The 27,007-nt window shown below is 54.9% G+C and overlaps 1 protein-coding gene across 13 annotated transcripts in view; it reads left to right on the plus strand.

Annotated features, from left to right (window-relative positions):
* DMTN (dematin actin binding protein) overlaps nucleotides 1-27,007 on the plus strand; it is a 33,300-nt gene that overhangs the window by 1,835 nt on the left and 4,458 nt on the right. Inside the window, exons 1-10 of one of the 13 annotated variants that reach the window (XR_012093651.1) lie at nucleotides 3,936-4,148; nucleotides 16,066-16,254; nucleotides 16,446-16,520; nucleotides 16,889-17,044; nucleotides 18,725-18,769; nucleotides 19,133-19,232; nucleotides 19,591-19,647; nucleotides 19,892-20,044; nucleotides 21,824-21,948; nucleotides 23,204-23,309. Coding sequence is in view for 1 of the 13 variants with exons in the window: in XM_037983699.2 (XP_037839627.1) it covers nucleotides 16,237-16,254; nucleotides 16,446-16,520; nucleotides 16,889-17,044; nucleotides 18,725-18,769; nucleotides 19,133-19,232; nucleotides 19,591-19,647; nucleotides 19,892-20,044; nucleotides 21,824-21,948; nucleotides 23,204-23,309 (835 nt within the window). In the remaining 12 variants the exon portion in view is untranslated. Of the gene's footprint in view, nucleotides 1-3,929; nucleotides 4,149-6,147; nucleotides 6,267-16,065; nucleotides 16,255-16,445; nucleotides 16,521-16,888; nucleotides 17,045-18,724; nucleotides 18,770-19,132; nucleotides 19,233-19,590; nucleotides 19,648-19,891; nucleotides 20,045-21,823; nucleotides 21,949-23,203; nucleotides 23,310-27,007 lie in introns of those variants that run through there. The other 12 variants (XR_012093652.1, XM_037983699.2, XR_012093654.1 and 9 more) reach the window with 12 other exon arrangements.

Consider the following 27,007-nt stretch of genomic DNA (forward strand, 5'->3'; position numbering starts at 1 on the left):
CAGCTCATTCCCCCTGAACTAGTGGTGACTTCGAAGATGCTAAAAGGAAGAAGCCAAAAGAATAGATCCCTAATGATGGCACTTCAAATGGACTGTTTGAACATGCACATCTAGGCAGTGGGAAGGAAGGAGACTTCCCCCAGGTCCTCAGACCACACCTGGCTTCAGCAACCCTGCTTGCCTCTGACTGCCCGGGTCTATGCAGGTGTGAGCATGGAGTAGCCACAGGGGGCTAATTGCTAATAGCCCCTTGCTGTTGGGGAAACATGAACCCCTTTAGGGGAGTATGTGACCAGGTGGACGGAGGTGACGGCAGCGGCCACCAGTGCCTCAAATCTCACGCCAGTTTGGGATTACCAAGAACTCTCACTAAGAATGGCTCACAAATTGACCTCCCCTTTCTCCGTCCTGTCCTCCAAACAGCCGGATGAGGCAGAGGGGAGCCAAGCAGGTCGTCAGAGGGAGACATCACTCACTCTTTAGGCCACACAAACTGGTTCCACTTACATCAGTCTATTCAACCCTGTCCCTCTGATGCTGAGACAGTGACTTTCCAGGAACCAAGCCGAAAGCCTTGCCTCAGTCCTCAGTGTCTTCAGCGTCAAGCGCTTGCCATGGTAAAGAACCGTTTCTCCTCGAGCCACACCCCACCCCCCTCGGCCTGCCCTTGGCTGTCCTGCCTGGCTTCTCTTTCCCAGCTCCTCACAGAGGACCCTTCCCGAAGATTCCCTCCCGCTCTGCTCTCCGTCTGCCAGCTGCCTCTCTGAGCAACCTCAGCATCTCAGCCACCGCCTCCTTGCCCTCCTTGCGCGTGACTGCTCCCTCCCAAACTCTGGGGCTCTGCACCGTGGCCAGACCTCACTGGGATCTGTCTAAATCTCTGCTCGCTCCCTGCATCATCTCTGTGCCTCCCAACACTGCCCTCTACTCCAGTACGTCCGAGTTTGCTCCACTTACCTTCTCTACCACAACCACAGCTCTACCCAGCCCACATTATCCCGGCCAAACTCCTTAGCGTCATCTTTAAGACTCCTATCCAGCCCTGTCCAGTCTCCCTGTTCGGCCCTAGCCCCACAACTACCCTTTAAGAATGCTGGAAAACTGGAACTCTATCGGGCAAGCATGTCCCCATCCTCATTCAAAGGGTTCCTGCCACCTGTCGTGTCCTGCTGTAGCACACGCGCGCGCGCGCACACACACACACACACACACACACACACCCTAGACCGCAGGCTCCTCTTCTGCTCCATAGGCTCTCGGCACTACCCAGGGAGGAGCAACTGTCTCCACTGCCACTGGTCTTGCCAGCCATTCACTTGCCCTTGCCTTATGGTACATGTCACAGCTAGTCCAGAACTGTCATGATGTATGTACTTGTCATGATTCCGCTAAATAGCAAGTGCCCCAGATGTAGAAATAGTCCATCTTTTCCTCCCTGACTGCCCAGCACAGTACGTTCACAGGGTAAATGTTTACTGAGGAAATACACCACCTGAAGCCCCAGAAATAAGTCATTATCCCAACACCCCACCATCCCTCTAGGCAGAGGCAGGAGAGAGGCCAGAATCCTGCCTTCTCCCACCCTCTTTGGCAGAGGTGGGTGGGGCCGGGGCCTAAGCAGTTAGTCCAAATGTTTATTTTTCGGCCACAACATTCAAGCGCTGTGCTAATCCTTCCGTTAATAAAAAAAAGATAGACAAGATAGAGCTCTCAAGGCACTTGAAATTTAATCGGAGGGATAAACCCATAAAAAGGCAATTATTTGTTCTTTGATGGGACTTTTGGAAATCCCTCTTTTACACATGACATAACAAAGCGACTTTTTTTTGTTTTTCGTACATCCCCAAAGACGTAAAGGGGAGACAAGAATTATTGGAAATAAGGAAACTAATATGTACCGAGCTCAGGAGATGTGCTAGGCCACATTCAGGGCACATTTGTTGCACTCCTTCTTTAGGGCGGTGAGATGTTCCTATGTAGCACATGTGGATGAGTTCACACTCAGAGATGCCAGGCCATTCATGGTCTCGCAGCTAGTGAGCACTGCACTCTAGATTCTGCCCGGCTTCCACACTTTGCATGCAAGGTTCTCCACTCCCTCCCCTGCCCATGCACCGTGGGTTCTGGGGCAGGAGAGGGCACAGGCCGGGGTGCTTTCGGGGGCTTTGTGGAAGGCCTGGGGTTTGCATGATTTCGTTGCAGAAAATATGCACAGAGCGGAAAATGACGAAAGGAAAAACGGGCATGAGAATCAAGGCGGGAAAATGGGAGGTGTGCTTCAGGGAAGGGGAACAGTCTGTCTACCTGGCTGGAGCTGAAATTTGTGTAGAGAAGTGGCAGGAAGTGATAGGATCAAATGATGAAGAGTTTGATCCTTATGCTGTGGCAGGGAGAAGATGGTGAGGGGCTTTGCGGGGGCCCAATGCAGTGGTCTGGTGGCAGCATGCTGGAGGATGGAGGCTCTGGGGTCCGGGCAGCCGAGTCCAATGCCCGGAGGCAGGGGCACATGGCTCCCAATCTCTGATGAGAATGGTGACTTTGGGGCCCTCATCCTTCTTTTTCTTCAGGTCTCTGTCACCCTTTCCCTCCTCCCTGAGTATCCAGGTGCCCTGGCTCTACCTCTCCAGAAGTTAATATTTACATAGCTCCCCCGCCCAGCAGGTTGGTGTGTGGGGTGGGGCCAGGGGGCACTGGAGTGAGACAGACCAGACGTGGACAGAGAAGCCTATCGAGAGGGCCTGGGGGAGGGAGGAAGCAGCAGGGCCGGAGTCCACCCAGGACATCTGGCACCAGTGACCTTGTGGGGAAAGGAGCCAAGAATGGGGCGTCAGGGGGCCTGGGACCCCCCTGCCTGAGAGACACAGGAACCCTGGCCCCGTGTTGTGGACACAAGCGCCCATCCTCAAGGTCTTGAGAACTCCTGAACTTCCAAAGGTACGAGAGCCCTGGCAGCCACTGCCTGCCTCCTGGGTATGGAGCAGAGCTGAGGAAACCCACCCGCCTGGGGCCCGAGCCAACAGGCACCTGTTGTTCAGTGTTGCCAGCTTTCAAGGGGCGAACCTCCCCTTTCAGACAAGCCATGGGGGAGTTCAGTTCAGCCGGCCTTGAGGGGTCAGAGGCCTTCCCAGGGGGAGGAGGCTGGAGGCAGAGTCAGTCTTTCCATGGGACAAGGACAGTGATGAGGTGGGGGCAGAGGATGGCATGGGTGAGAAGGGTCCCCTTGCCTCCCCTCTGAAGGCCCACCACGAATACACACACACACACACACACACACACACAGCCCAAATCCCTGGCAGCAAAATGACCTTGGCAGTTACCACTCCTCAGGTCGACAGAGGGAGCTCTCACTCTGCAATCCCCTTGGGTCCAGGCCTGGCTGGGCTGATCACTCTTCCTGCCCAAGGTGGCCCGCCCGCCCCACCCATGGAGGGACATTCCGATAGAATGTGAGACTCGGGCATGGTGGGGGACAGTGGGAATGGGGCCTTGAGGGATTGGAAGAGAGCTGTCCCGTGCCCTGACTTTTCTCAGTGGAATGAGAGAGGGTTTGGGACCAGGTGAAGGTGCTCACGTAGAGACGGCAGAGGTGTGGGGCCCGCAGCCGAGTGCCCAGTGCAGCCAGCGCCCAGGGGCCTCTGCACCCTGCTGGAGCAACCCCTCTGGCCCTTCAGCACAAGGACTGTGCCTGCCTTGCTGTCTGTCACCGTCCCAAGCTCCACACTGGGCTTCCTGGAGTGGGGACTCTCCCCAGTGCTGCACACTCTTCAAGACTGGCCTGCTCTCCGGCCCTGAATTAGGGTTCTCCTGAGGTCACCCCTAGAGCCAATTCTAGAGCCTTATGAAGGGAAGTGGGGGGATGGCGCACTTGGTGGGGTTCACTGGGCACCCTAGCTCCTGAAGCTGTCCCCTAACCCCCAGTGCCAGCACTGAGGACACACCCTCAGGCCCCCTCCCTCCATCTCTGAGGAAGAGGCAGCAGGAGCCACAGCTTCCTCCTCCCCCCTCCCTGCCGCCGCAGCTGAGCCGGGCCTGAGCTGCCGGCAGGTTGTCTTGGCAACGGGAGGCGGAGAGGAGATGCGCCGAGGGATGGAGGTGTATGTCACCGAGGAGGCTGCTGCGCTCCTGCCCCACGCCCTGGGCCCTTGAAGGTACCGAGCACCCTCCCCTCCTTTTCCCCTCCGCCCTTTCCCCTTGACTCCCCCGACTCGGCCCTACAAGTGCTGGTTTCGATAGGAGGAGGCACCCCTCCTCCCAGGCCCAGCGGTCCTACACATTCCTTATCACCCACCTCGTTCCAGGCCCCTGGCCACAGTGTCCTTCCTGGCATCAGCTCACTTCAGCTCTACCTCTGGGGACCCTCGCACCAGAAGACAGCTCTCCTGGGGTGGGGCCTGGTGGGGGAGGGGCAGCGGCAGGGGAGGAACCCAGGTCGGGTGCGGCAGGGATCAGGAATCCTAAAGGGCTGAGGTGTCAAAGCCCCCAGTACCTGGTCAGCTGGAGGGACCGAGAGATCATCTAGGGCTGGAGTGGGGCTGGGGCTTCCCCTCTGCCTCTCAGCCCCTGATTACAGGGAAGTAAGGGTGGGGTTGAAGGTACAGAAAGCCGAGAGGCTGGGCTGAGGCCGGGCTGGTTGTGGAGCAATGGCCGGGGTGGCTCCTCCTCCAAGGCTGTGCCCCTTCCTGCCACATTAAAGGTATGCCCCCTCCCACATCACTTTCCTGGCCTTTTTCTCCGCAGTTCCACGGATCCCGTGCTTCATCCCCCACCCCCAGGTTTTCTCTATACCTTCACAGCCACCCCCACCCGGCTACAGCAGCTCAGCCTGTGTTCTGTCTCCTTTCTCAGCCACCTGCCTCCCTCCTTCCTCCCTTCTCTCTGGAGCCCATCCCTCAGGTTACTGTCCTCTCTGTCCCCACCAGCCAGATACATTCTGTCCCCTCCTGGCCTCTTCCCTCAAGCCCCTCCCTCTGTGCTTCTCCATTCAGACACCCCAGAGCCCCCTCCCCAGATTCTAGATTTCCTCAACAACAGCTGATACCATCAGCTGACCGGCTGTGGGCAGGGTTGCCAGGGCAACGGTGAGGGCTGCCTAGGTAGGCAAGTCTGCGGTGTGGAGGTGGAGAGGATGCTGGGGCCAGGGTGAGGGTCAAGGGCAAGGCTTGTTGTCCTTCCCTGTCCTGCCCAGGGGGCCCAAAAGGCCAATGACAGGCTCCTGGGATGGTTGAGGCTTTGGTAGAGACAGGGAAGGCACGTGCCTGTAAATTCTGTGCTGGGACCCAGGGGTTACCGGGCAGGAAGCTCGTTTTTCATGAAGCCGCCCTAGGGAGAGATGGGGTCTTTCTCTCTCTCTGCTGCATCCCATTGGAGTTCCCAGGGGATTCAGGTTACCAAGGGGCCAGCCCACGTCTCAGTACTGAGGACCTGGTTGCATCCCTCCATTCTGCCCTCCCAGGAGAGAGCTCATCCTTGGGTAACCAATTCTGGCCTGTGCCTGCACCCCCACCTCGAGAGGCTGGGCCCCAGAAGCCTCAGTTGCTGCTGTCAGATGGTGGGTTGGTCATAAATAGGGTAGGAGGTGCCTGGAGAAACCAGGCGTTGTCCCCCTGGGTCATCAGTAGCCCCCTCCCCCTACCCACCGCCCACAGCAACTTGAACTCTGGCTGTTTAGGAGGAGGCTGGGGGGCTCTGGGTGCATGTAGGTGTGTGTGAGTGTGAGTGCTGCAGACTGGGGTGTGGGAAAGGGAGAGGACAGTGCTGGCTGATTCTGCTTCGTCATGACGCTGGGTTAATGCTCCTCTTGTTTGAAATGGATTGAGCTGCAGCGTTGGTGGAAGAGCGCGCACATCCACACACACACACCCTCGCCAGCCACACGCTATCAGCTGGAGGTGGGGAGGGCGCGGGGAGGGCGTGGGGGAGCCGGCAGCCCGCCCGCCCGCCCCCAGACAAGGACTCCCCAGCACCGGGGGATCCAGGCGGTCGTGGCTTGCAGAGAAGCAGGGTAGGGGCAAGGGGGGTGGGGACCCAGAGAGGAGATCAGACCGCTCAACCGAGACCAGCTCCCCTCCTTCGCCAGCTCCCACCCCGCCCACCCACCCCAAGCTGGCTTTTTTCCTGTTATTTGTGCTCCGGGGAAGCGCGGCTGGGTTCCTGGAAGAGACGCCTATTACCTAGGCTCCTGGGGGAAGTGGCAGCCCTTGGATCTGGCCTACGCCTCTCGGGCCTCTGTGGCCTCAGAGCGTCTGGTCCACACTGTCTGGGAAGAGGTAGGTGGCAGGGTCTCCGCCTCTTCTCCCCTCTGTGGGCACTGTGGGCCACAGCGCTTGCTGGTGAGCCAGGCTTTGGGTGGTGGCAGGGTATCTGGGGGGAGCCCACGGTGGTCCCTGTTCAGTGGGAGGATGGGCCGGCCCCTGGGACTAGCTGGGCCTGATCTAATGGAACCTTCTTCTGATTTGGGGAAGAGGGCCTGGGGTGTTCTCATCCCAAGGATGAGAACTGCTCCCAGCCCAATCCCCTCTTCGTTAGCATCTCTGCCCGGCCCACCTAGCTGAGCAGGCCAGCAGTGGAAGGGATGGACTGTGGGGGCACGGGGTGGGCAGGCGAGCATTCCCTGTCTGCTGAATACTGGCCTGCTGGCCTCCCCGCAACCACTCCACATGCTCTGGGGGTTGGAGCAGTACATTTAGGGGCCTGGGGCTGTTTATTTGGAGCCTGAATTTTAGGGGGAGTGGGAGGAGAGCCTGCTCCCAGCCAGTGACTGGCCAGGCTGGGGTGGGGCTGAGTGAAGAGTGAGGCTGTGGCAGGGCACAGCTGCAGGCCCAAGCCCAGTTCTCCCCCTGTGCCCGCTGATGGGATGCTTGAAGGGGGCCAGGGCTGAGCAGACATGCAGCCCCCACAGGGTTCCGGGGCTCCCCTCCCTAGCTCTGTCCCTCAGGGCCCAGCAGGCCCAGCTCCCTATCTTGGGCAGACACACCCGGTGTGTTCCTTCCAGGGACCGGTTGCCTGGTTGTGAGAGTCAGGGGAGCAGGGACAGGTCCAAGACAAGGAAGGCAGTTGGGCTCTGGGAATGGGGAGCCCAGGGAAGGCCTCCGGAGCTGGGCAAGTGGAGGGCTCTGTGTGTGTTGCTGTACACGTGCACAACTCTGGGATGGATGCCAGGGACAGGACCAGTGGGTGGGTGCGAGCGGGTGTTGGCAGCACCATGTGTCACTGTGAGGGGGCCTCGATGGGAGAGTGGGGGCGTGAGCTGGCACACAGGGCTCTGGAGTCTCCCCATGTGCGTGAGTCCTGCAACAGTTTCAGCGCAGGTGCTTCTGCCTGTGCCCACCTGTCCATCTTGTGTGGTGCTGCCGGCCTCTCTGTGGTCAGATGTCAGACTCCTGGGTGAAGTTGTCCACCTGTGGTGGATGTATGCAGAATCCCTCTTCTAGAGCTCCTGGGTGTTGTGGGGACCGGAACAGGGAGGCCCCAGGATCCAGAAAGCTGAATTGAGGCTGCATCTCCCCCAGCTCTGCCAGTCCTGCTTGTACAACAGGACCAGCTATAAATGGAGGGGGAGCAGTCAGCCTGAGGGGCTGCAGGGATGCAGAAAGCAGAAAGCAGAAAGCAGGGTCTCTTCAGAGGGAGAGTGGAGAGGGAACATGGAAACCAAGCCAGAGAGAGACCTAGGAGAAGATGGCTGCACAGATGCGTCTCTGGGTGGGCCAGAGAGGTAGGAGGGGGCATCTGGGCCCGGTTTTGTTGTTATCAAGAGGACAGGGAAGGGCAGGCCTTGAGCAGGGGGACTCTGGGCTCCCCACCCACCCAGGCCTGGTCCTTTATCCGAGTGTGAGAGGGTGCCTGTAGTGCTGGGTTAGGGGAACCTTCATCCCAGCAGACACAAGGGTAAAAAACATTGGGGTAGGGGAGAGGGAGAAACTGGGAGAAGAGGAGGGAGTCCCCAGGCTCTGCCAACCTTAGGACAGACTCGGAATTCAGGCTTGGCCTAAGTAAGGGACACCTCTGAAGAGCCACTGGCCCAGAGCAGGCCTCAGCCTCCTGGTGTCCTTTTCCAGTGGGGGGAGGGGGGAGCAAGGTGCCCTGCCCCACCCACATCACATACATGCACAGCACCCATGGGAGCGCCTGGCCCCTGCCCTGCTGCGCTGCACTGCTCCACCCTCCCTGCCCCTCCCCGCCCAGGATGCTGTTTTGGGAACTGGTGACCTAGCTGGATCCTGCCTTTATTTCTGGCGTTGAATTGTTACCACAGTAACAGCGGGGGTGGGGCCGGGTGGGGGAGAGGGTGAAAGGGAAAGAGGGAGGGAGGGAGAAAAGATGAAGAAAGCAAAGAAAAGGGACCAGAAGAGAAAGCAGAAAGACGGGAGGAAGAAAGGGAGAGAGGGCCAGGCAGTCACTGTGAACAGAACAGGAGAAGGCGAAGCGGGGCAAAGTTCCCTGCCCACCAGATGCCAGCCCGCTTGGATGACTTGCCTCATTTCATCATTCGTTTACTGTCTGCACCGGCTGGCCTCCAGCCTGGCTGGACTTTGCTGCCTGTGTGGCCCAGAGCCAGAGGCCCCCAGACTCCCAGCTGCTCTTCTACAGATGCCATCAGTGAGCAGGACTCTGGGTGGCTCCACTGTCTAAGGTTAGCACGTGGGACCCCCAAGTCCCACATTTTGATTGAAGTGGGATCTCTGGTACTCATTGAAAAGAGCACTTGGCTTTGGCCTCAGGCAGGCCCTGGTAGGAATTCTGGCTTGGCTTCTATTTGGGTGGCCTTCGGCAAGTTCACCTTTCAGCCTCATTTTTGTTCATCTCTAAATGAGGAGAACGTTGTTTTGTGTGAGGTTTAGAAAGGATGTATGAAAGTCCCGAGTACAGGGGCTGGCACCAAGCAGATAGTGGTTGGCTGGAGACAGGAGCACAGCTAGACTAGGGGCCCCCCAACCCGAAGCTGCCATTCTGCCTGCGGAGGTTTCATTTCTAAAAGCCCAGGGGAGCCACGGTCTGGATCAGTTTCTGCCTGGAAGAAGAGCCCGCCAGGATGGGTGGGCACAAACTCGGAAGGCCCAGTGGGCAGGTCTTATCACCCACATCCCGGGGAGCTGTGGAGAGGAGAGGGTGGTGGGTGAGGTGGGGCTGGGCTGGCTGCTCAGATAAGGCAGGGACACACAGCTGGGGGAGGGTGGGGCTGAGATGGAGGGCGAGCGGCCGGCTGGCGTCCGACCAGGGCCAGGGGCAGCTGAGCTGTCCCTTCCGTTACCTGGACCTGCCTTCCTCTGCGGTGCTCTCTCTTCCTCCATCCCTCCCCTCTTCCTGCTGCAGCTCGCCCTTTCTATCTCTTTGTGCACGGAGGTCGCTGGGACCCTGGGGGCGCCTGCACAGGCAGGCGGGGTGCCTGGATGGGAGAGGGGTCTGGATGGGAAGAGGTGGAGTGAGCCGGCACTGACCTGGGAGAAATGAGCTGTGACGGAAGGGGCTGCTTGTGGGTGGAGTAGGCAGGGTGTGATTTGAGAGAAGCTGAGGAAACTCTCTCTCCCTCTCTCTCTCTCTCTCTCTGTCTCTCTGTCTCTCTGTCTCTCCCTCTCCCTCACACATGCACGCACACACACATATACACACACTCTTCTCCACCCCCAAACATTTTCCCTGCTGGCCTTCTGACAGCTTAAAATTTAACCAGCAAAAACTTTATGCCTTAAGGCTAGGCCCATGTTTACATGCAAATGTCCCCCAAGGGGTAGGACCAAATTTCTGCCTCTGTGGAAATAATTTATCAACCAACATGCTCTCTAACAAATGGCAGGGGGTGGTGCCAGGGTGCAGGGCCCTGGCTGACCCCAGGAAGCAGACCCAGATGCTAAAGGACAAGATCCAGCAGTGGGGTTGTGGGCAAGAAGGGACTGGGGACAGAGCAGAGGTGAGAGGCCAGGGGCTCAGTGACTGACATCAGCTTTGCCTGGGTGGTATCGTGGTGAATGGTTTTAGAAGTCGACAGACCTGAGCTTAGATTCTACACAGTACTGTGTCCTTGACCAACTACTTGACTTGTTCAAGTCTCAACTTCTTCATGTGCAAACGAGATACTCGAGATACTTGCCAATCCAAGCCAACCCACAGGATTGGAATGTAAGGGTTAAATTGAAACAAAGATGGGCTGGGCAGTGGCTCATACCTATAATCCCAACATTTCAGAAGCAGAGGTGGGAGGATCACTTTTTTTTTTTTTTTTTTTTTTTGAGACGGAGTCTCGCTCTGCCTCCCAGGCTGAAGTGCAGTGGCACAATCTCGGCTCACTGCAAGCTCCGCCTCCCGGGTTCCCGCCATTCTCCTGCCTCAGCCTCCCGAGTAGCTGGGACTACAGGCACGCGCCACCACACCCAGCTAATTTTTTGTATTTTTAGTAGAGACGGGGTTTCACCATGTTAGCCAGGATGGTCTGGATCTCCTGACCTCGTGGGGAGGATCACTTGAGCCCAGGAATTTGACACCAGGTTGGGCAACATAGGGAGACCCCCATCCCTACCAAAAAAAAAAAAAAAATTGTTTTCGGGTGTTGTGGAGTACTTCTGTAGTCCCAGCTGCTTGGGAGACTGAGGCAGGAGAATGGATTGAGCCTGGGAGGTCGAGGCTGCAGTGAGCTATGATCATGTCACTGTGCTCCAGCTTTGGTAAAAGAGTGAAACCCTGTCTCAAAATAATAATAATAATAATAAAAGAAAAGAAAAAGAAAGAAAAAAATGTGAACTGCCCAGCACAGTGCCAGTCGTAACATAGACATTCTATAAATAGCAGCTGTTAATGTGACTGTGACCATCAGGATTTCAAATCATGCTTCTGAGTGCCCGTGCCTCTGGGACGGTATTTGTGCACGTGTGAGTATGGGGATATATGACCACATATTCCTGAGACATGGCTCACCCTGGGCCACTCACCTCCCACCTCTCTGAGTAGCCACCACTCTGACAGATAGCTGCTGTCACACTCTGTACCCCTCCCCTGGCTGGTGTTCCCAGAAGATTCCAGGGCCTCCCCCAGGCTCCAGAACACACTGAAGTTATCTAGTCTCCCTCCGGCCTCTCTCTGTGTGCAGCTGCACAGGCTCCTCAGAGTGACCCCTCCAAACCTCTGACTCACTTGTAAGATCTGCAGAGAACCTTAATTCTCTCTCTCTCTTTTTTTTTTTTTTTTTTTTTTTTTTTTTGAGACAGAGTCTCACTCTGTTGCCCAGGCTGGAGTGCAGGGGTGTAATCATAGCCCAGTACAGCCTCAAGCCTCTGGGTTCAAGTGATCCTCCTGCCTCAGCCTCCCAAGTAGCTGGGACCACAGATGTGCAACCACCATGCCCCGATAATTCTTCATTTTTTAAAAAAATAAAGACAGGGCTCACTATATTTCCCAGGCTGACCTCAAACTCCTGGCCTCAAGCGATCCTCCTGCCTTGGACCTCAAAGTGTTTTTACAGCCATAAGCCTCTGCACCTGGCCACCATCTCTCACTTTTGCTGGGAAAATGGAAGCCCTGTATGGTTGTTACCCAACTTCTTTCCCTGTCCTCTCCTTTCCAGGGAGCACAGTGACATGATCATAGCTCACTGCAGCCTTGACCTCCCAGGCTCAACCCATCCTCCTGCCTCAGCCTCCAAGCAGCTGGGACTATAGGTGTACTTCACGACATCCAACTAATTAAAAAAAAAATTCTTTTGTAGAGATAGGGTCTCTCTATGTTGCCCATGCTGGTGTCGAATTCCTGGGCTCAAGTGATTCTCCCACCTCTGCATCCCGAAGTGTTGGGGTTATAGGCATGAGCCACTGCCCAGCTTATCTTTGTTTCCAGGAAACCTTTCTTCCCAGAGCCAGTCTTGTACTTGGCCATGAACTTGATCCCTTCCCTCCTGCTGCCATCTTGCTCCGCCCACCTAGTGCCCACTGCCCCCTGCAGCCTCAGTCTTTCCTGTCTACTGTTCCCTCTCTGCTGTCTGCAAAAACACATTAAAGGCCTTAGGCCAATCTTGCCTCCTCCAAAATGACCCTGCCCTTCTATCACACTTCTTGGAAGGGCCACTCCTCATGGCTGTACCACCTGGCCAGCACCCTGGTCACCCCCCAGTCCCTAACCAGGAGGCCACTATGGCCTTGACATTCAAGCTGGAGGAAAAGCACTTCTCCTCACCTCCACGGTGACACTTGGCTTCCATGACGTTCTACTCTCTCACCCCTCCCTCTATCCCTCCCTCCCTCTCATTTTCTCTCTCAATGTGCTTTGCACATTTACTGTGTATCAGACCCTTTGCTGAAAACACAAAGACTCACTAGAGACTCCCTGGCCCCTGGGAGCTGCCATCTAGTTTTCCTCTCTCTTTCTGACTGTGCCATCTCTGGCTATTTCTTTTCAGTCCCCCAGGTTCCCAGGATGCTGTTTTTGACCTTCTTTCTCCTTTGGCAATCTTGTATTCGGACTATGACCTCTAGGCAAATGGCTCCCACATCTCTGGTTCCAGCCTGTCCTCTTCTGTAGGTTCCTTTCCTCCTGGACATTCCTACCTGTTCCCCTGCTGCACCCACCACAACCTTCACCTGTCAAAGTGACTTCCTCCTTTCTCCTCCCAGTTTCTCAGACTTGCAGCCTCCGCCATGGGTGCCCCAGATCCAGTCCTGCTTTGCACATTCTGCCTCTAGGTTTCTCCAATTTGCCCTCTCTCCTTCCTGTCCAAGTCTAGATCTTCACAGTGCCCTGCTGAACTACTGCTGCAGCTTCCGGACTGGTTTCCCTGTGGACATGGATCAGCTCTGCCTGTCCAATCTGGCTGTCAGGCTGCCACCAGATTCATTTTCCCAAAACACTGCTTGAGTTGTGTCACTTTTTTGCTTAAACAAAGTTTTTGAGCCTTCTATGCCCCTCTGTTGCCAACAGATTACGACCTAACCCTAGGTTGGGTTCAGGGCCTCCACAATCTGGCCTCGACCACCTGTCCCAAATGCATCTCAACCTCATGAGTTCTCCAATCCAGCCATATTTGCTGTTCCCCACGCAGGCCCAGTACATCCCCATGTCCCCACCTTAGGCTGCTGTCTCTGTCAGGAGGCCCTTTTTCCATTTTTGCATGACCTCAAACTGGGCATCTTTCAAGGCCTACCTCAAACACCTCTTCCTCCAATAAACCCTTTCCCCTCTCTTGACATCCCAGCAGGAGGAATCTCTTCTGTGACTTTTCATAGTGCTTTATACTATGTTATCTGGTACATGTAGTTTTCTACTTTGCATGGGAGTTATCTAGATGCATGCCTTATTTCTGGAGAGGCAGCTTAGCTCCTCTGACTCATCTGTCTGTTCTCCATAAGACTTACTGCAGAGTCCTGCTCTGTGTTCATTGCAGAATAGGTGTTCAGAAAGTATTTGTTGAATGGATGAATAAAATAGTACATGACTAAGTGGATGGATGTATGGATTCAGAGATGGATGGATGGATGGATGGATAGATGGATGTAGGATGGATGGATGGATGGATGGATGGATGCAGAGATGGATGGATGGATGGATGGATGGATGTAGGGATGGATGGATGGATGAACAGATGCATACATGCTTGGATAAGCATTTGCCCCTAGGGCTAACTCAAGTATATAGCTAGTTTGATACTAGCTATAAACAAAGTAAAAATAAGAGAGGAGAGAGAGCTAACAGCTCTTCAAGTATGTACCAGAATTTATTCTTCTTTTTGCTTAATTAAAAGCATTACAAAGCAAGTACTAAGAAGGCAAGAGGAGTATAAAGTTCCAGAATGGAGTCTTTCCATGCGCACCAACACCTTGTGTGACTCTGATGGCCAGAGTCTTTTTTTTTTTTCTTTTTTTTGAGACGGAGTCTCACTCTGTCGCCCAGGCTGGAGTGCAGTGGCATGATCTCGGCTCACTGCAAGCTCTGCCTTCCAGGTTCACACCATTCTCCTGCCTCAGCCTCCCGAGTAGCTGGGACTACAGGCGCCCACCACCTCGCCCGGATAATTTCTTGTATTTTTAGTGAGATGGGATTTCACTGTGTTAGCCAGGGCGGTCTCATTCTCCTGACCTCGTGATCCACCCGCCTTGGCCTCCCAAAGTGCTGGGATTACAGGTGTGAGCCACTGCACCCGGCCTACTATAGTCTTGTTTTGGAGATGCCATGGTTCTAGAATCCCAAACAGACTTGAGAAATGTGGCAGATTCTAGCTTTCCTCACTCTCACCTGATACTGAGGACTAGGTAGGCACTGTGAATCATGCTGAAGACACAGTCATTTTCAACTCCACGACTCTGGACAAATTTTTAACCTCTCTGAGCCCATTTCCTTATCTGTAAATGGGTCTACCTTATAGGGCTGTTGTGGCAATGAAACAAAATAATCCTTGTAAAGGGCTTCTCAAAGTACCTAGCGCATAGTGAGCACTGAATAAATGACAGCTCTTTGCTCTGCCACCTAAGCTGGAATACAGTGGCGTGATCACAGCTCACTGCAGCCTTCACATCCTGGGCTCAAGCAGTCCTCCCACCTCAGCCTCCAGAATAGCTGAGCTAACTACAGGTGCACATCACGACATCTGGCTAATTTTTAAATTTTTGTTAGAGACAAGGTCTCCCTATGTTGCCCAGGCTGGCCTCGAACTCCTGGCCTCAAGCCATCCTCTCTCCTTGGCCTCCCACATAGCTCTTCTTGTTGTTTTCACCCTCCTGCAATTAGCAATCTGTCTAGTTAGGGAGAAAACATGTTCCCTGTAATCAAGTGCTTAGCTACACTGGTCTGTTTTTAAGTCCCACTGGGATTCAGAGAAGGGTTGATCCATGAGGACTAGACTAGTACAGGAGGCCTCCCAGAGGAGTGGCTTTGGGATGGTCCTGGAAGGCTGGAGGCACCTGGGAGGCAGAGAGGTGGACAAAGCAGTGGAAAGTGTCAAAAGCAGGAAGGTGGGGCTGGGCACAGTGGCTCACACCTGTAATCCCAGCATTTTGGGAGGCCAAGGCAGGTGGATCACTTGAGGTCAGGGGTTCAAGACCAGCCTGACCAACATGGTGAAACCCCATCGCTACTAAAAATACAAAAATTGGCCAGGCGTGGTGGCACACGCCTGTAATCCCAGCTACTCTGGAGGCTGAGACAGGAGAATCGCTTGAACCTGGAAGGCGGAGGTTGCAGTGAACCGAGATGGCACCACTGCACTCCAGCCTGGGTAACAAAGCAAGCCTTTTTTTTTTTTTTTTTTTTTTTAACGAGGCAGGGTCTTACTCTGACACCCAGGCTGGAGTGCAGTGGTACGATCTCGGCTCACTGCAGCCTCGATCTCCTGGGCTCAAGTGATTCTCCCACCTCAGCCTCCCGAGTAGCTGGGACTACAGGCATCCAGCACCACGCCTGGCTAATTTTCTTCGTAAAGACAGGGTTTCGCTATGTTGTCCAGCCTGGTCTGGAACGCCTAGGTTCAAGCGATCCTCCTGCCTCAGCCCCGCAAAGTGCTGGGATTGCTGGCATGAGCCACTTATGCTCGATCTATGCAGTGTTTTAAAAATAATTTTGTCCATGAAACAAAGTTTGTGTGAAGTTCTGACGTGTGGAATTTCCACTTGTGCGTCATGGTAGACACTCACAAAGTTTCGGAGTGCGGATGTCAGGTTTTGGATGAGGGATGCTGAAGCCGGGCTGCTCATGGAACCCTATCTGTTAACCCTTCCTGGGCGAGCGCCGGGAGGTGGCGGCGGGGACAGTGTCCCGAGCGGGAGTGGGACCAGCGGCCGGGAGGGAAGGGCCTGAGCCGGGGCCACAGGCCAGGCCGGGGCGGGGAGGGCAGGTGCGGCGGAGCCAGGCCATGGAGGCCTCCGCCCGGGCAGCAGGCTGACCCCTGCCGTCATTTCCTTTGGAACCAGAGAACAATGGCTCAAAAACAAGCGCAGCCCGTCCCTCGGTCGCCTCCCGTCCACGCGCGCGTTCTCCGGGGCTGAGCGGATGGGAAGCCTGAGCCGCACGGGGCCCCGCTGCCTGGAGAGCTGCGGACCGCGGAGGTCCCGCAGCCTAACGCCGCCCCGGCGCGGCCTCCCTCCCTTCTCCCTGCAGCCTGGAGAGTTACCGCCGAGGGATGAGGACGCGCCAGCCCAGGGGGACGCGCCGGCTGCTTTCGCGGCCCCAAGCGCGCAGCGCCCAGCAGCCGCGCGGAGCCTGACACGCTGTCCTCTCCCCTCGCGCACAGGGCTCTGCGAGTGACCTGGCCGGCGAGCTCCGTGCTGCATGGAACGGCTGCAGAAGGTGCGCAGCGCCGCCCCGGGCCGGGGGCGCCGAGGGCGGGTGGGGGCCGCTCGGGAGTCCAGGGCGCCACCTGGTGGCCACCAGCCGCGCAGCGCCGCGCAGCGCCCCGGGTCCCCCAGGCCTAGGGCCGCCCCCGCCCCGCTCCCGCACACACGCACGTGCCCACCCGCCCGCCTTCTCGCTCTCCCCAGCAACCACTTACCTCCCCCGGGAGCGTGAGCCCCTCCCGAGATTCCAGTGTGCCTGGCTCTCCCTCCAGCATTGTGGTGAGTACCCCTCTCGGCCACCAGCACCTCCTGGCTGGGAGGGGGGAGGGGGGAAGACCCCTGGCTGCTAGGGGAGCTTCCCGACGAGCCTCCCCAGTGGTGGTCCCGCCGGTGCTGGCGGGCAGAGAGAACCCAGAAACCCAGAGAAGCTCTCGTATACCCCTTCCACTGGTCTGGCCTCGTTACACCCCAAGTGCTAGTCAAAGGACTATCATGTTTTAAGGTGACTAATTTCTTAAAATAATAGAATTGTTAACGTCTGCAACGGCAGTCTGTTTTCTTGGTAATTAACGTAAGTCTAGCAAGCAGGGCCAGTGTCCTAGGCCAGGCTTTCAGCACAGCCGTTTAACGCGCACCTTTCCCTTCAGGCCAAGATGGACAATCAGGTACTGGGCTACAAGGACCTGGCTGCCATCCCCAAGGACAAGGCCATCCTGGACATCGAGCGGCCCGACCTCATGATCTATGAGCCCCACTTCACTTATTCCCTCCTGGAACACGTGGAGCTGCCCCGCAGCCGGGAGGTGAGGGGGCTCCCTCTTGGGCAGGACTTGGGGGGAGGCCCCCCCAGCCACACTGGGTGGGGACTGATCCCTCCCGTGCTTCTTTTCCTGGAGGTCTGCCTCGGCAAAACAAGACAGGGAACTGTGCGCAGGAATCGGCCAGTCAGTCCGTCCAGCGTTCAAGAGAGCGGGCAGAACGGGCTCTGGGCTGGCATGTCGCTCAGATGTAGAGGGGTGGTGGACACATTTGGATGGCAGCAGCACACAGGAGGCACAAAGAGCAAGATTTGTGGAAACAGTTTGGAAGCACTGAGTGTGGGGGCTGAAAGTCTAGTGGAGGGACCTGTGTGATGTTGTGGCCTCAGTTTACCCTCCTGTAAAATAGAGGTGACCTCTCTGCCCATCCATATACAAGGTAGTCAGGGTGCAGGAGAGAGTGCAAGGCCGGTACTCATCAACTGCCTTCCAGACAGGGTAGGCCGGGCGCGGTGGCTCAAGCCTGGAATCCCAGCACTTTGGGAGGCCGAGACGGGCGGATCACGAGGTCAGGAGATCGAGACCATCCTGGCTAACACGGTGAAACCCCGTCTCTACTAAAAAGTACAAAAAACTAGCTGGGCGCGGTGGCGGGCGCCTGTAGTCCCAGCTACTCGGAGGCTGAGGCAGGAGAATGGCGTGAACCCAGGAGGCGGAGCTTGCAGTGAGCTGACATCCCGCCACTGCACTCCAGCCTGGGCGACAGAGCGAGACTCTGTCTCAAAAAAAAAAAAAAAAAAAAAAAAAAGACAGGGTAGTGTCGTTGCTGACCAGTGACAGGGGGCTAGACCATGGGGTGACTTCAGTACCTGCATGATGAACCCCGATCTCATCCTTGGATGCTTCTTGGTCTTGTCCCTTCTATTTGTTTTGAGGCTCTGAGGACAGGACCAACTATTCCCCAATTGGTTCTCAGGCTAGGCAGGCTAGGCACGGTGGCTCACACCTATAATCCCAGCACTTTTGGAGGTCAAGGTGGGAGGGTCACTTGAGGCCAGGAGTTTGAGACCAGCCGGGGCAACATAGGGAGACCCCCATCTCTACAAAAAGTAGCAAGGCGTGGTGGTGTGCGCCTGTAGTTTCAGCTGCTCAGGAGGCTGAGGTGGGAGGATCCTTTGAGCCTGGGAAGGAGAGGCTGCAGTGAGCTGTGATAGAGCTACTCATTCTAGGCTGGGCAACAGAGTGAGACCACAAGAAAGAAAGATGAGAGAGGGAAAGAGGAGAAAGAATAAGAGAGAAGAGAGAAGAAAGTGGAGAGAGAGGGAGGAAGGAAAGAGGGAAGGGAGGGAGGAAGGAAAGAGGGAAGGGAGGGAGGAAGGCAGGGAAGGAAAGAAAAAGGAAAAAGGAAGTAGGAAAAAATAAAGATGAGAGAGGGAGAGAGGAGAAGAGGGGAAGAGAGAGGAAGGAAGGAAGGAAGAAAAGAGTTGGCCCTCGGAGCCCCAGGCGCACTGCTGCAAGGCTTGCATGCTTCTCTGTGTCTCCTGTGGGAAGACTGAGGACTTGGTGCAGGGAACTGTGGGAAGGATCCAAGAAAGCAGAGGTGGCCCAGGAGCTGGCCAGGAAAGTGTGCGGCGTTGGGTGGGGGATGAGGTGGCCTCTCTGGCGTTCTAGGGAAGAGGCTGAATCTGCCCCTGTAGCTCTGACCAGCCCCCTCTCCATTCACAGCGCTCGCTGTCACCCAAATCCACATCCCCCCCACCATCCCCGGAGGTGAGTCTGCCCCACACCTGCAATTTACCCTGCCCTGCCCTGAAGGGAATCCTAACTCCCTCCCCTCACACATCAGACTGAGCTCTGCGGAGCCCAGGGAGTGCCTGAACCAGCGGCGCCCTGGCTGTCACTGGCCAGCTCTGTGTCCATCATTCTGTCGGACCCAGGACCTCATTCAACCCTTTCTCCCTGGGCCAGGCACCATCAGTAGGTCCTTGGAACTGTGCCACAACATTGCCCTGGGTTTGGAGGGCTGCAGCCTGCCAGGATGGGAGGATAGAAAGGGTGGTATGAGCTGACGGGGGTGCATGTGTGGGTTGGAGGGGGTTGGGGGGCCTGGAGCCACACGCTTCTGCTCTGCAGGTGTGGGCGGACAGCCGGTCGCCTGGAATCATCTCTCAGGCTTCAGCCCCCAGAACCACTGGAACTCCCCGGACCAGCCTGCCCCATTTCCACCACCCTGGTAGGTCTTCTCGGCGTGACCGCATTGGTTCCTAAGACTTTCTCCATCAGGAACCCCAGTGTGCCCTTACGTTCAGTCCCCCACTCTCTGGGGTATATGCTCGCCTCAGACCTAAGTAGACCCCAGGAGGCCAGGACCCCTCCCGAAGATGGGAGACCTGTCACTTTTTCTCTCTCCCCCAGCCAGAAAAGTGTAAAAAGTCCCAAACCCCTGAGGGACAGTGGCAGGAATGCCAGCCCTGTCTTGGCTCTTGACAGGGGCCCGTGAGTTCCCCACCTTGTCCATCGTCTCCATTCTCCTGGCCCCAGCCTCCCTGCCATCAGCATGTCCTCCTCCTCATCTCTTCTTCCCCCCACAGAGACCTCCCGCCCAGATTCCAACATCTACAAGAAGCCACCCATCTATAAGCAGAGAGGTGAGGGTGCCCCTGGCTCACCAGAGCCTGCTTCCGGCTGCTTGCTGGGAGGCCGTGCCCTGGGGCTGGGGGCTGGCTGGAGGGGGACAGGAGGATAGCATGTCACGGCAGCACGTGTGCCCTGTGCTCAGTGTGTACACTGCTTTTACCTGCAGGACCTCACAGGTGTGAAGAGGGAGGGGTGAGGGTAGCCAAGTTGGCCTCGGGCAGGGCACACCTGGCTGACCCTGGTCTTTGTCTGCAGAGTCCGTGGGAGGCAGCCCTCAGACCAAGCACCTCATCGAGGATCTCATCATCGAGTCATCCAAGTTCCCTGCAGCCCAGCCCCCGGACCCCAACCAGCCAGCCAAAATCGAAACTGACTACTGGCCGTGCCCGCCGTCTCTGGCTGTCGTGGGTAGGAGAGATGGGGAGAGGGGAATGGGAGGTCTGGGACTCCCTCCCCTTGGCTCCTGCCGAACCCACTCCCACCCCTGCCCTATGGTGTCCTTGTGGGTTTCTTCCCACCTTCATGAGCCCCCAGGCTCGTCGCTCACCCACTCTTGTGTTCCCATAGCGCTTGATGTAAGCGACCCTCTTTATTGGTTATTCATTTACTTCCCATTCATTTATTTAGTGACTCAACAGACATGTATCAAACTTCTGCATCCCAGGCTCTGTGATGGGAGCTCTGGGAAAGAGACAGATAAATCATAGACGGTTTGGTCCCCAGTTAATTTAATTTTAATTTTTATTTGTATACATTTATGGGGTACAAGTGTAATTGGTTACCTGCATGGATTGCACAGTGGTGAAGTCAGGGATTTTATGGTATTATTATCTGAATAGTGCACGTTGTATCCATTAAGCAATTTCCCATCACCACCCCCCACACCCTTCCGAGTCACCATGGGCCATCATCCCACTCTCTACATCCATGCATACACGCTATTTAGCTCCCACTCATGAGTGAGAACATGCAGTCTTTGTCTTTCTGTGTCTTTGTTTGACTTAAGACAATGGCCTCCAGTTCCATTCATGTTGCTGCACCCACTGAATGTCAGTCGTGAGTGTGTATATGTGTGTGTTGCCTACCCAGCCTCATGGCAAGGTGAGAAAATGTTACTCTTATTTTACTTTATTTTTATTTTATTTTATTTTTGAGATGGAGTCTCGCTCTGTCACCCAGGCTGGAGAAGTGGCACGATCTTGGCTCACGGCAACCGCCACCTCCTGAGTCAAGCATTTTTCCTGCCTCAGCCTCCCAAGTAGCTGGGATTACAGGCATGCACCACCACACCTGGCTAATTTTTTATATTTTTAGTAGGGACGGGTTTTCATCATGTTGGCCAGGCTGGTCTCGAACTCCTGACCTCAAGTGATCCACCCGCCTCAGTCTCCCAAACTGCTGTGATTATAGGCATAAGCCTCCATGCCTGACTCTATTTTTTAGTTTTGAGACAGGGAGTCTTGCTCTGTTGCCCAGGCTAGAGTGCAGTGGCACCATCTCAGCTCACTGCAACTTCCACCTCCTGAGTTCAAGCGATTTTCCTTTTTCAGCCTCCCAAGTAGCTAGGATTACAGGTGCCCACCACCACACCTGGTTATTTTTTATATTTTTAATAGAGACGGGATTTCACCATGTTGGCCAGGCTGGTCTCAAACTCCTGACCTCAAATGATCCACCCACCTCGGCCTCCCAAAGTGCTGGAATTGCAAGCGTGAGCCACTGCACCAGGCCTTACTTTATTTTTATTTTTAAATATTTATTTATTTATTTATTAAGACAGGGTCTCACTCTGTTGCCCAGGATGGAGTGCAGTGACGCCATCACAGTTCACTGCAGCCTCCAATTACTGGTCTCAAGCAATCCACCTACTTCAGTGTCCCCAGTAGCTGGGACTACAGGCATGCCCTACCACACCAGGCTAATTTTTTAAAATAAATTTCTATAGAGACTATATTACCCAGGCTGTTCTCAAACTCCTGGGCTCAAGCGATCCTCCCACCTCAGCCTCCCAATGTGCTGGGATTACAGGCGTGAGTCACCTTACCCACCCTACTTTATTAAAAAAAAATAATTTGTAGTGGTCTTATCAAGGTCCAGCCCAGGGCAGTGCACAGAGGCTGCGCCACATAAATGCACACTGACCCCACGGCGAGTGACTCCCTGCCTGCCTTTGCTTGTGTCTCCTAGAGACAGAATGGAGGAAGCGGAAGGCGTCTCGGAGGAGAGCAGAGGAAGAGGAGGAGGAGGAAGATGACGACTCTGGAGAGGAAATGAAGGCTCTCAGGGAGCGTCAGAGAGAGGAACTCAGTAAGGTAGCATCTCGCCACCCCTCACCCTCCACCCATATGCAGGAGTCTTGTTCTGTTGCCCAGGCTGGCATGCAGTGGCATTATCTCAGGTCACTGCAACCTCTCCTCCTGGGTTCAAGTGATTCTCCTGCCTCAACCTCCTGAGTAGCTGCTGGGATTACGGGTGTGCCACCACCTCACCCAGCTAATTTTTTTTGTTTTTTTCTAGTAGAGACAGGGTTTTGTCATGTTGGCCAGGCTGGTCTTGAACTCCTGACCTCAAGCGATCTGCCCACCTTGGCCTCCCAAAGTGCTTGGGTTACAGGCGTGAGCCACTGTGCCCAGCCTACCCTGTGTCTTTTTGTGGACAGAAGTTCTGGCTCCGTAGCCAGTCTCCTACCCATTGTGCTTTTTGGAACATGTGGGGGAATGTCTTCTTGCCAAGACCCCAGGTTTTTGCTTTTGAAGGGACACCTCGACTTTATGCTGCTTTCTGGGGGACACTACTTGATATTAGGATCAAAAGCACAGAAAAGGATGGTCCCACCAGAGCTGGGCGCTAGCAGCCTGAGTGATCCGTGCGAAGAGCAAAAAGGAGAGTATGGGCTACGGGCCTCCAGGGGAGGAGGGAGAACCATGGAAAAGCCATCGACAGTGACATGGGCCTGGGCTCTGGGCAGGGTGACCTGGGACAGGGACAGGGAGGCCACCGTGGTAGAGTTCTACCAAGCAGCTCAGACTCCTGGCTCTCGAGGGTGGCCAAACCCAATGTGGCCATGTGTCAGTCACGAACGAGAGGCTCCGTGAGCTCCAGAGCACGAACTAGCCACTTGGGAAATGTCCCCAGTCCTGCCGGCGGCATGCCCGACTCTGGACCTTTTGGAGATAAGAAACGAGTATTGGCCCAGCACGGTGGCTCACACCTGTAATCCCAATACTTTGAGAGGCCAAGGCAAGAGGATCGCTTGAGCCCAGGATTTTGAGACCAGGCTGAGCAACATGGTGAAACCCCATCTCTATAAAAAAACAATTAGCTAGCTGGGTGTGGTGGTGCATGCTTGTGGTCCCAGCTCCTCAAGAGGCTGAGGAGGTTGGATTGCTTGAGGCCAGGAGGTCAAGGCTGCAGTGAGCCATGTTTGTGACACTGAACTCCAGCCTGGGGGACAGAGTGAGACCCTCTCTCAAAAAAAAAAAAAAAAAAAAAGAAAGAAAGAAAGAAAAAGAAAAGAAAGAAACAAGTGTCTACGTCTTGGCTCCATCTTCCTTTCTCCCTCCTCAGGTTACTTCCAACTTGGGAAAGATGATCTTGAAAGAAGAGATGGAAAAGTCATTGCCAATCCGAAGGAAAACCCGCTCCCTGCCTGACCGAACACCCTTCCATACCTGTGAGTGCTGTGGAGGGGACTCAGAGTCACCTGGCCAGAGATGGAGGCCTGACTCTGTGCGTCTGTTGACTTATGACACATACAGGATGCAATCCCTGACCCAAAGTATGGCTGCTCTCCTGGGAGCAAGACTCCCAGTCGTAGAACAATGTCAGATGATAAATGAGAGTATCGGCTAAAGCAGAATTCAGCAAGTTTGGTTTAATTAACAACCATTTATTGAGCGTTTACCATGTGCTAGGCACTGGGCATATAAGCAGGGAAAAAATCTAGTCTTGTCCTCTGGTAGCTTGCGGTCAGCAGGGAAACTGTCATGGAACGTGGGGTTTCGGTGCAGTGTGGCCGCTATTGTGATCAAGGTGTGCAGGGTGCTTTAGGAGCACAGCAACAGGGCCTGAGAGGCTAAACTGAGGGGTTTTGTTGTTGCTGTTTGTTGCTTGTTTGTTTTATTGAGACAGGGCCTTGCTCTGTTGCCCAGGCTGGAATACAGTAGTGCAGTCTCAGGTCACTGCAACCTCCACCTCTCGGGCTCAAGCAATCCTCCCACTTCAGCCTTCTGAGTAGCTGGGATTACACGTGTGCGCCACCATGCCTGGCCAATTTTTAAAATCTTCTATAGCGACAAAGTCTCACAATGTTGCCCAGACTGGGCTTGAACTCCTGGACTCAAGCAATCATCCCGCCTTGGCCTCCCAAACTGTTGGGATTACAGGCGTGAGTCACCATATCCAGCTTAAACTGAGTCTTGAAGGCTGAGACTCCAAGCAAGCCAGACAAAGTGAGTGGAAGAGGGCATCGCAGACATTGGGAATGGTGTGGGAGTGAAATTTGAAACATGAAACCTCTGGCTGGCTGAGCCTCCAGGAGTCTGGAATTACAGAGCACAGAGCACACTGTGGGGCAGTGGGCAGTGCGGCCAGGAGACCGGGAGTGGGGCAGGCTTTGAATGCCGTGGTCCACTATCCAGCACGCTACCCTGGACTTCCTCAGAGCTTGGCGACTGGAGAGGAGAGGGAGAGACCTGAAAACCCAGGAATGGAAGCTGCGAAGACTCTTAAAGCCTAAGAGGGGGCCTGGCATGGTGGCTCACGCCTGTAATCCCAGCACTCTGGGAGGCCGAGGCAGGCGGATAACAAGGTCAGGAGTTCGAGACCAGCCTGACCAACATGGTGAAACCCCATCTCTACTAAAAATACAAAAATTAGCCAGGCATGGTGGCGCATGCCTATAATCCCAGCTACTTCGGTGGCTGAGGCAGGAGAATCACTTGAATCCGGAAGGTGGAGGTTGCAGTGAGCCGAGATCAAGCCACTGCACTCCAGCCTAGGTGACAGAGCGAGACTCCATCTCAAAAAAAAGAAAAAAACCTAACAGGAAACCACATAGTGTCACTTCTGCATTATAACTGCCAAAGCCAATCACTGGCCACCTAGATTCAAGGGGAGGGGAGCTAGACTCTCCTTCTCCTTCTCCTCCTCCTCTTCCTCCTCCTCCTCCTCCTTCTCCTTCTTCCTTTTTTTTTTTCTTCTTTTTTTTGGCAGGGTCTCGCTTTGTTGCCCAGGCTGGAGTGCAGTGGCACCATCTTGGCTGACTGCAATCTCTATCTTCTGGGCTTGAGTGATCCTCCTGCCTTGGCCTTCTGAGTAGCTGGGACTACAGGTGCATGCCACCATGCCTAGCTAATTTTTTTTTTTTTGAGACAGAGTCTCACTGTTGCCCAGGCTGGAGTGCAATGGTGTCATCTTGGCTCACTGCAACCACTGTCTCCCTGGTTCAAGCAATTCTCCTGTCCCAGCCTCTCGAGCACCTGGGACTACAGGCACACACCACCATGCCCAGCTAATTTTTGTATTTTTAGTAGAGATGGGTTTTCGCCATGTTGGCCAGGCTGCTTTCAAACTCCTGACCTCAGGCGATCTACCCGCCTTGGCCTCCCAAAGTGTTGGGATTGCAGGCATGAGCACGTCTGGCCTAAGTTTGGTATTTTTAGTAGAGATGGGTTTTCATCATGTTGCCTAGGCTGGTCTTGAACTCCCGGGCTCAAGCAATCCTCCTACCTCGGCCTCCCAAAGTGCTGGGATTACAGGCGTGAGCCACTGCACCCAGCCAAGACTCTAATTCTTGATGACAAGCACCACAAGGTCTGATTGCAGAAAGCATGAAAGATGGGAGGCAATGGTACAGGCCATCTTTGGAAACAATCTACCACACTCTCCAATAGTCTGGATAAGGGCTAAAAAAAGATGTGGGTCCAGAGAAGAGGGAATGGATTTGAGAATATATAAACAATTTAATCTGCTGGATTGAATCCAGTGGCTGATTGGACGTGGGAGGTGCGAGAGAGAGGAGTTGAGGTTTTTGTCTTGGGTGCTAGGTGATGACCAACTTGGAACTGAGATAATAAGAGAGGCGGAGTTTCAGGGCAAGATGAGAGACTGGTTTTGGACATGTGGGGTTTGAAGTGCCCTGTGTAGAACACTGTGGGTAGGAGGCGCATCTGGCAGAGTCGGGAGCTTGAGGGTCTTCAGCTTGCTTATATGTGGCAGGAAAATAGTGAGGAGAAAGTGAGATTGTACAAAGAGAGAAGGGAAGGGTGCCTAAGGCTTCCATTAGAGGTCCAGTCGGGGCTCACGCCTGTAATCCCAGCACTTTGGAAGGCTGAGGTGAGAGGATTGCTTCAAGTCAGGAATTTGAGATCAACCTTGGCAACATAGTGAGACCCTGTCTCTACAAAAACTAGAAAAATTAGTTGGGAGTGGTGGCGTGTGCCTGTAGTCTCAGCTAGTTGGGTGGCTGAGATGGGAGCTATGATTGTGTCACTGCAATCCAGCCTGGGTGACAGAGTGAGACACTGTCCCTAATTTTTTATATATATATATGGGCTGGTTTGAAGGCTGGTTGAGATCGAGCCCCAGAATGTGAGGGAGGCTGGCCTTGAAAGGCCTCCCCTGGTGGTTGGGAACTTGGATCCAGGGGCAGGCCAGATGAGAAGCTGAGGTTGTCTGCTGAGCATTAGTGGGTGATACTTCGTGAGAATGGTGAGGGTTTGGAACTGCCGTGGAGGGGAGGAGAAATGTGTGAGGCTTGGCCTTTGTAGTGATGCTCATCTACATTGTGTGGGCTGTATGTCCACAGCCAGGGGCAGGATGGGAGCTGCTGGGTTGACCCTGGGTTAGTGTTTTGTAAGGATAGGTGCTGAGGGGCCAGGCTGCGCCGTGGAGGAGCCGATGAAAGTGGTTACTGTGCCCAGCCACAGGGCCGAAGCGGAGAAGGTAATGACAGAAGGCGGGCGGTGGAGGAGGTAGGAGGGGAATGAAGAAGCTAGAGGTCTCCATGAGGTTGGTGGGCTGGGTGGTGGGGATGGAGCTGAGCCAAAGCCACAAAGTGAATGGTCCAAGCTTACAGTTTCTAGGCATCGTGGTTCGGCTGATGACAAGATCCTGGGCGTGACCCTTTGAAAGGGTTGTCTCACGTGGAGCAGAGGTGAAAACCACTGAAACTGGGGAATTCAAGGACTTCAAGGTTAATACGTGGTTAGGACATCTGAGTGTTCCCCAGAGCTCTCGGGATGCTGTCTCTGTGGGTGGGAAGAGCTACAGAAGTTTATTAGAGAATGTGGAATAGAGTTAAGGCCTGAAGAATGATGTGGACAAAGGATGTGTGAAGGTTGGATTCAGTGTCAGTGTTCTGCCAGAATC

This window comes from Chlorocebus sabaeus, chromosome 8 (assembly GCF_047675955.1).
Source record: "Chlorocebus sabaeus isolate Y175 chromosome 8, mChlSab1.0.hap1, whole genome shotgun sequence".
Classification (NCBI taxonomy): Eukaryota; Metazoa; Chordata; class Mammalia; order Primates; family Cercopithecidae; genus Chlorocebus; species Chlorocebus sabaeus.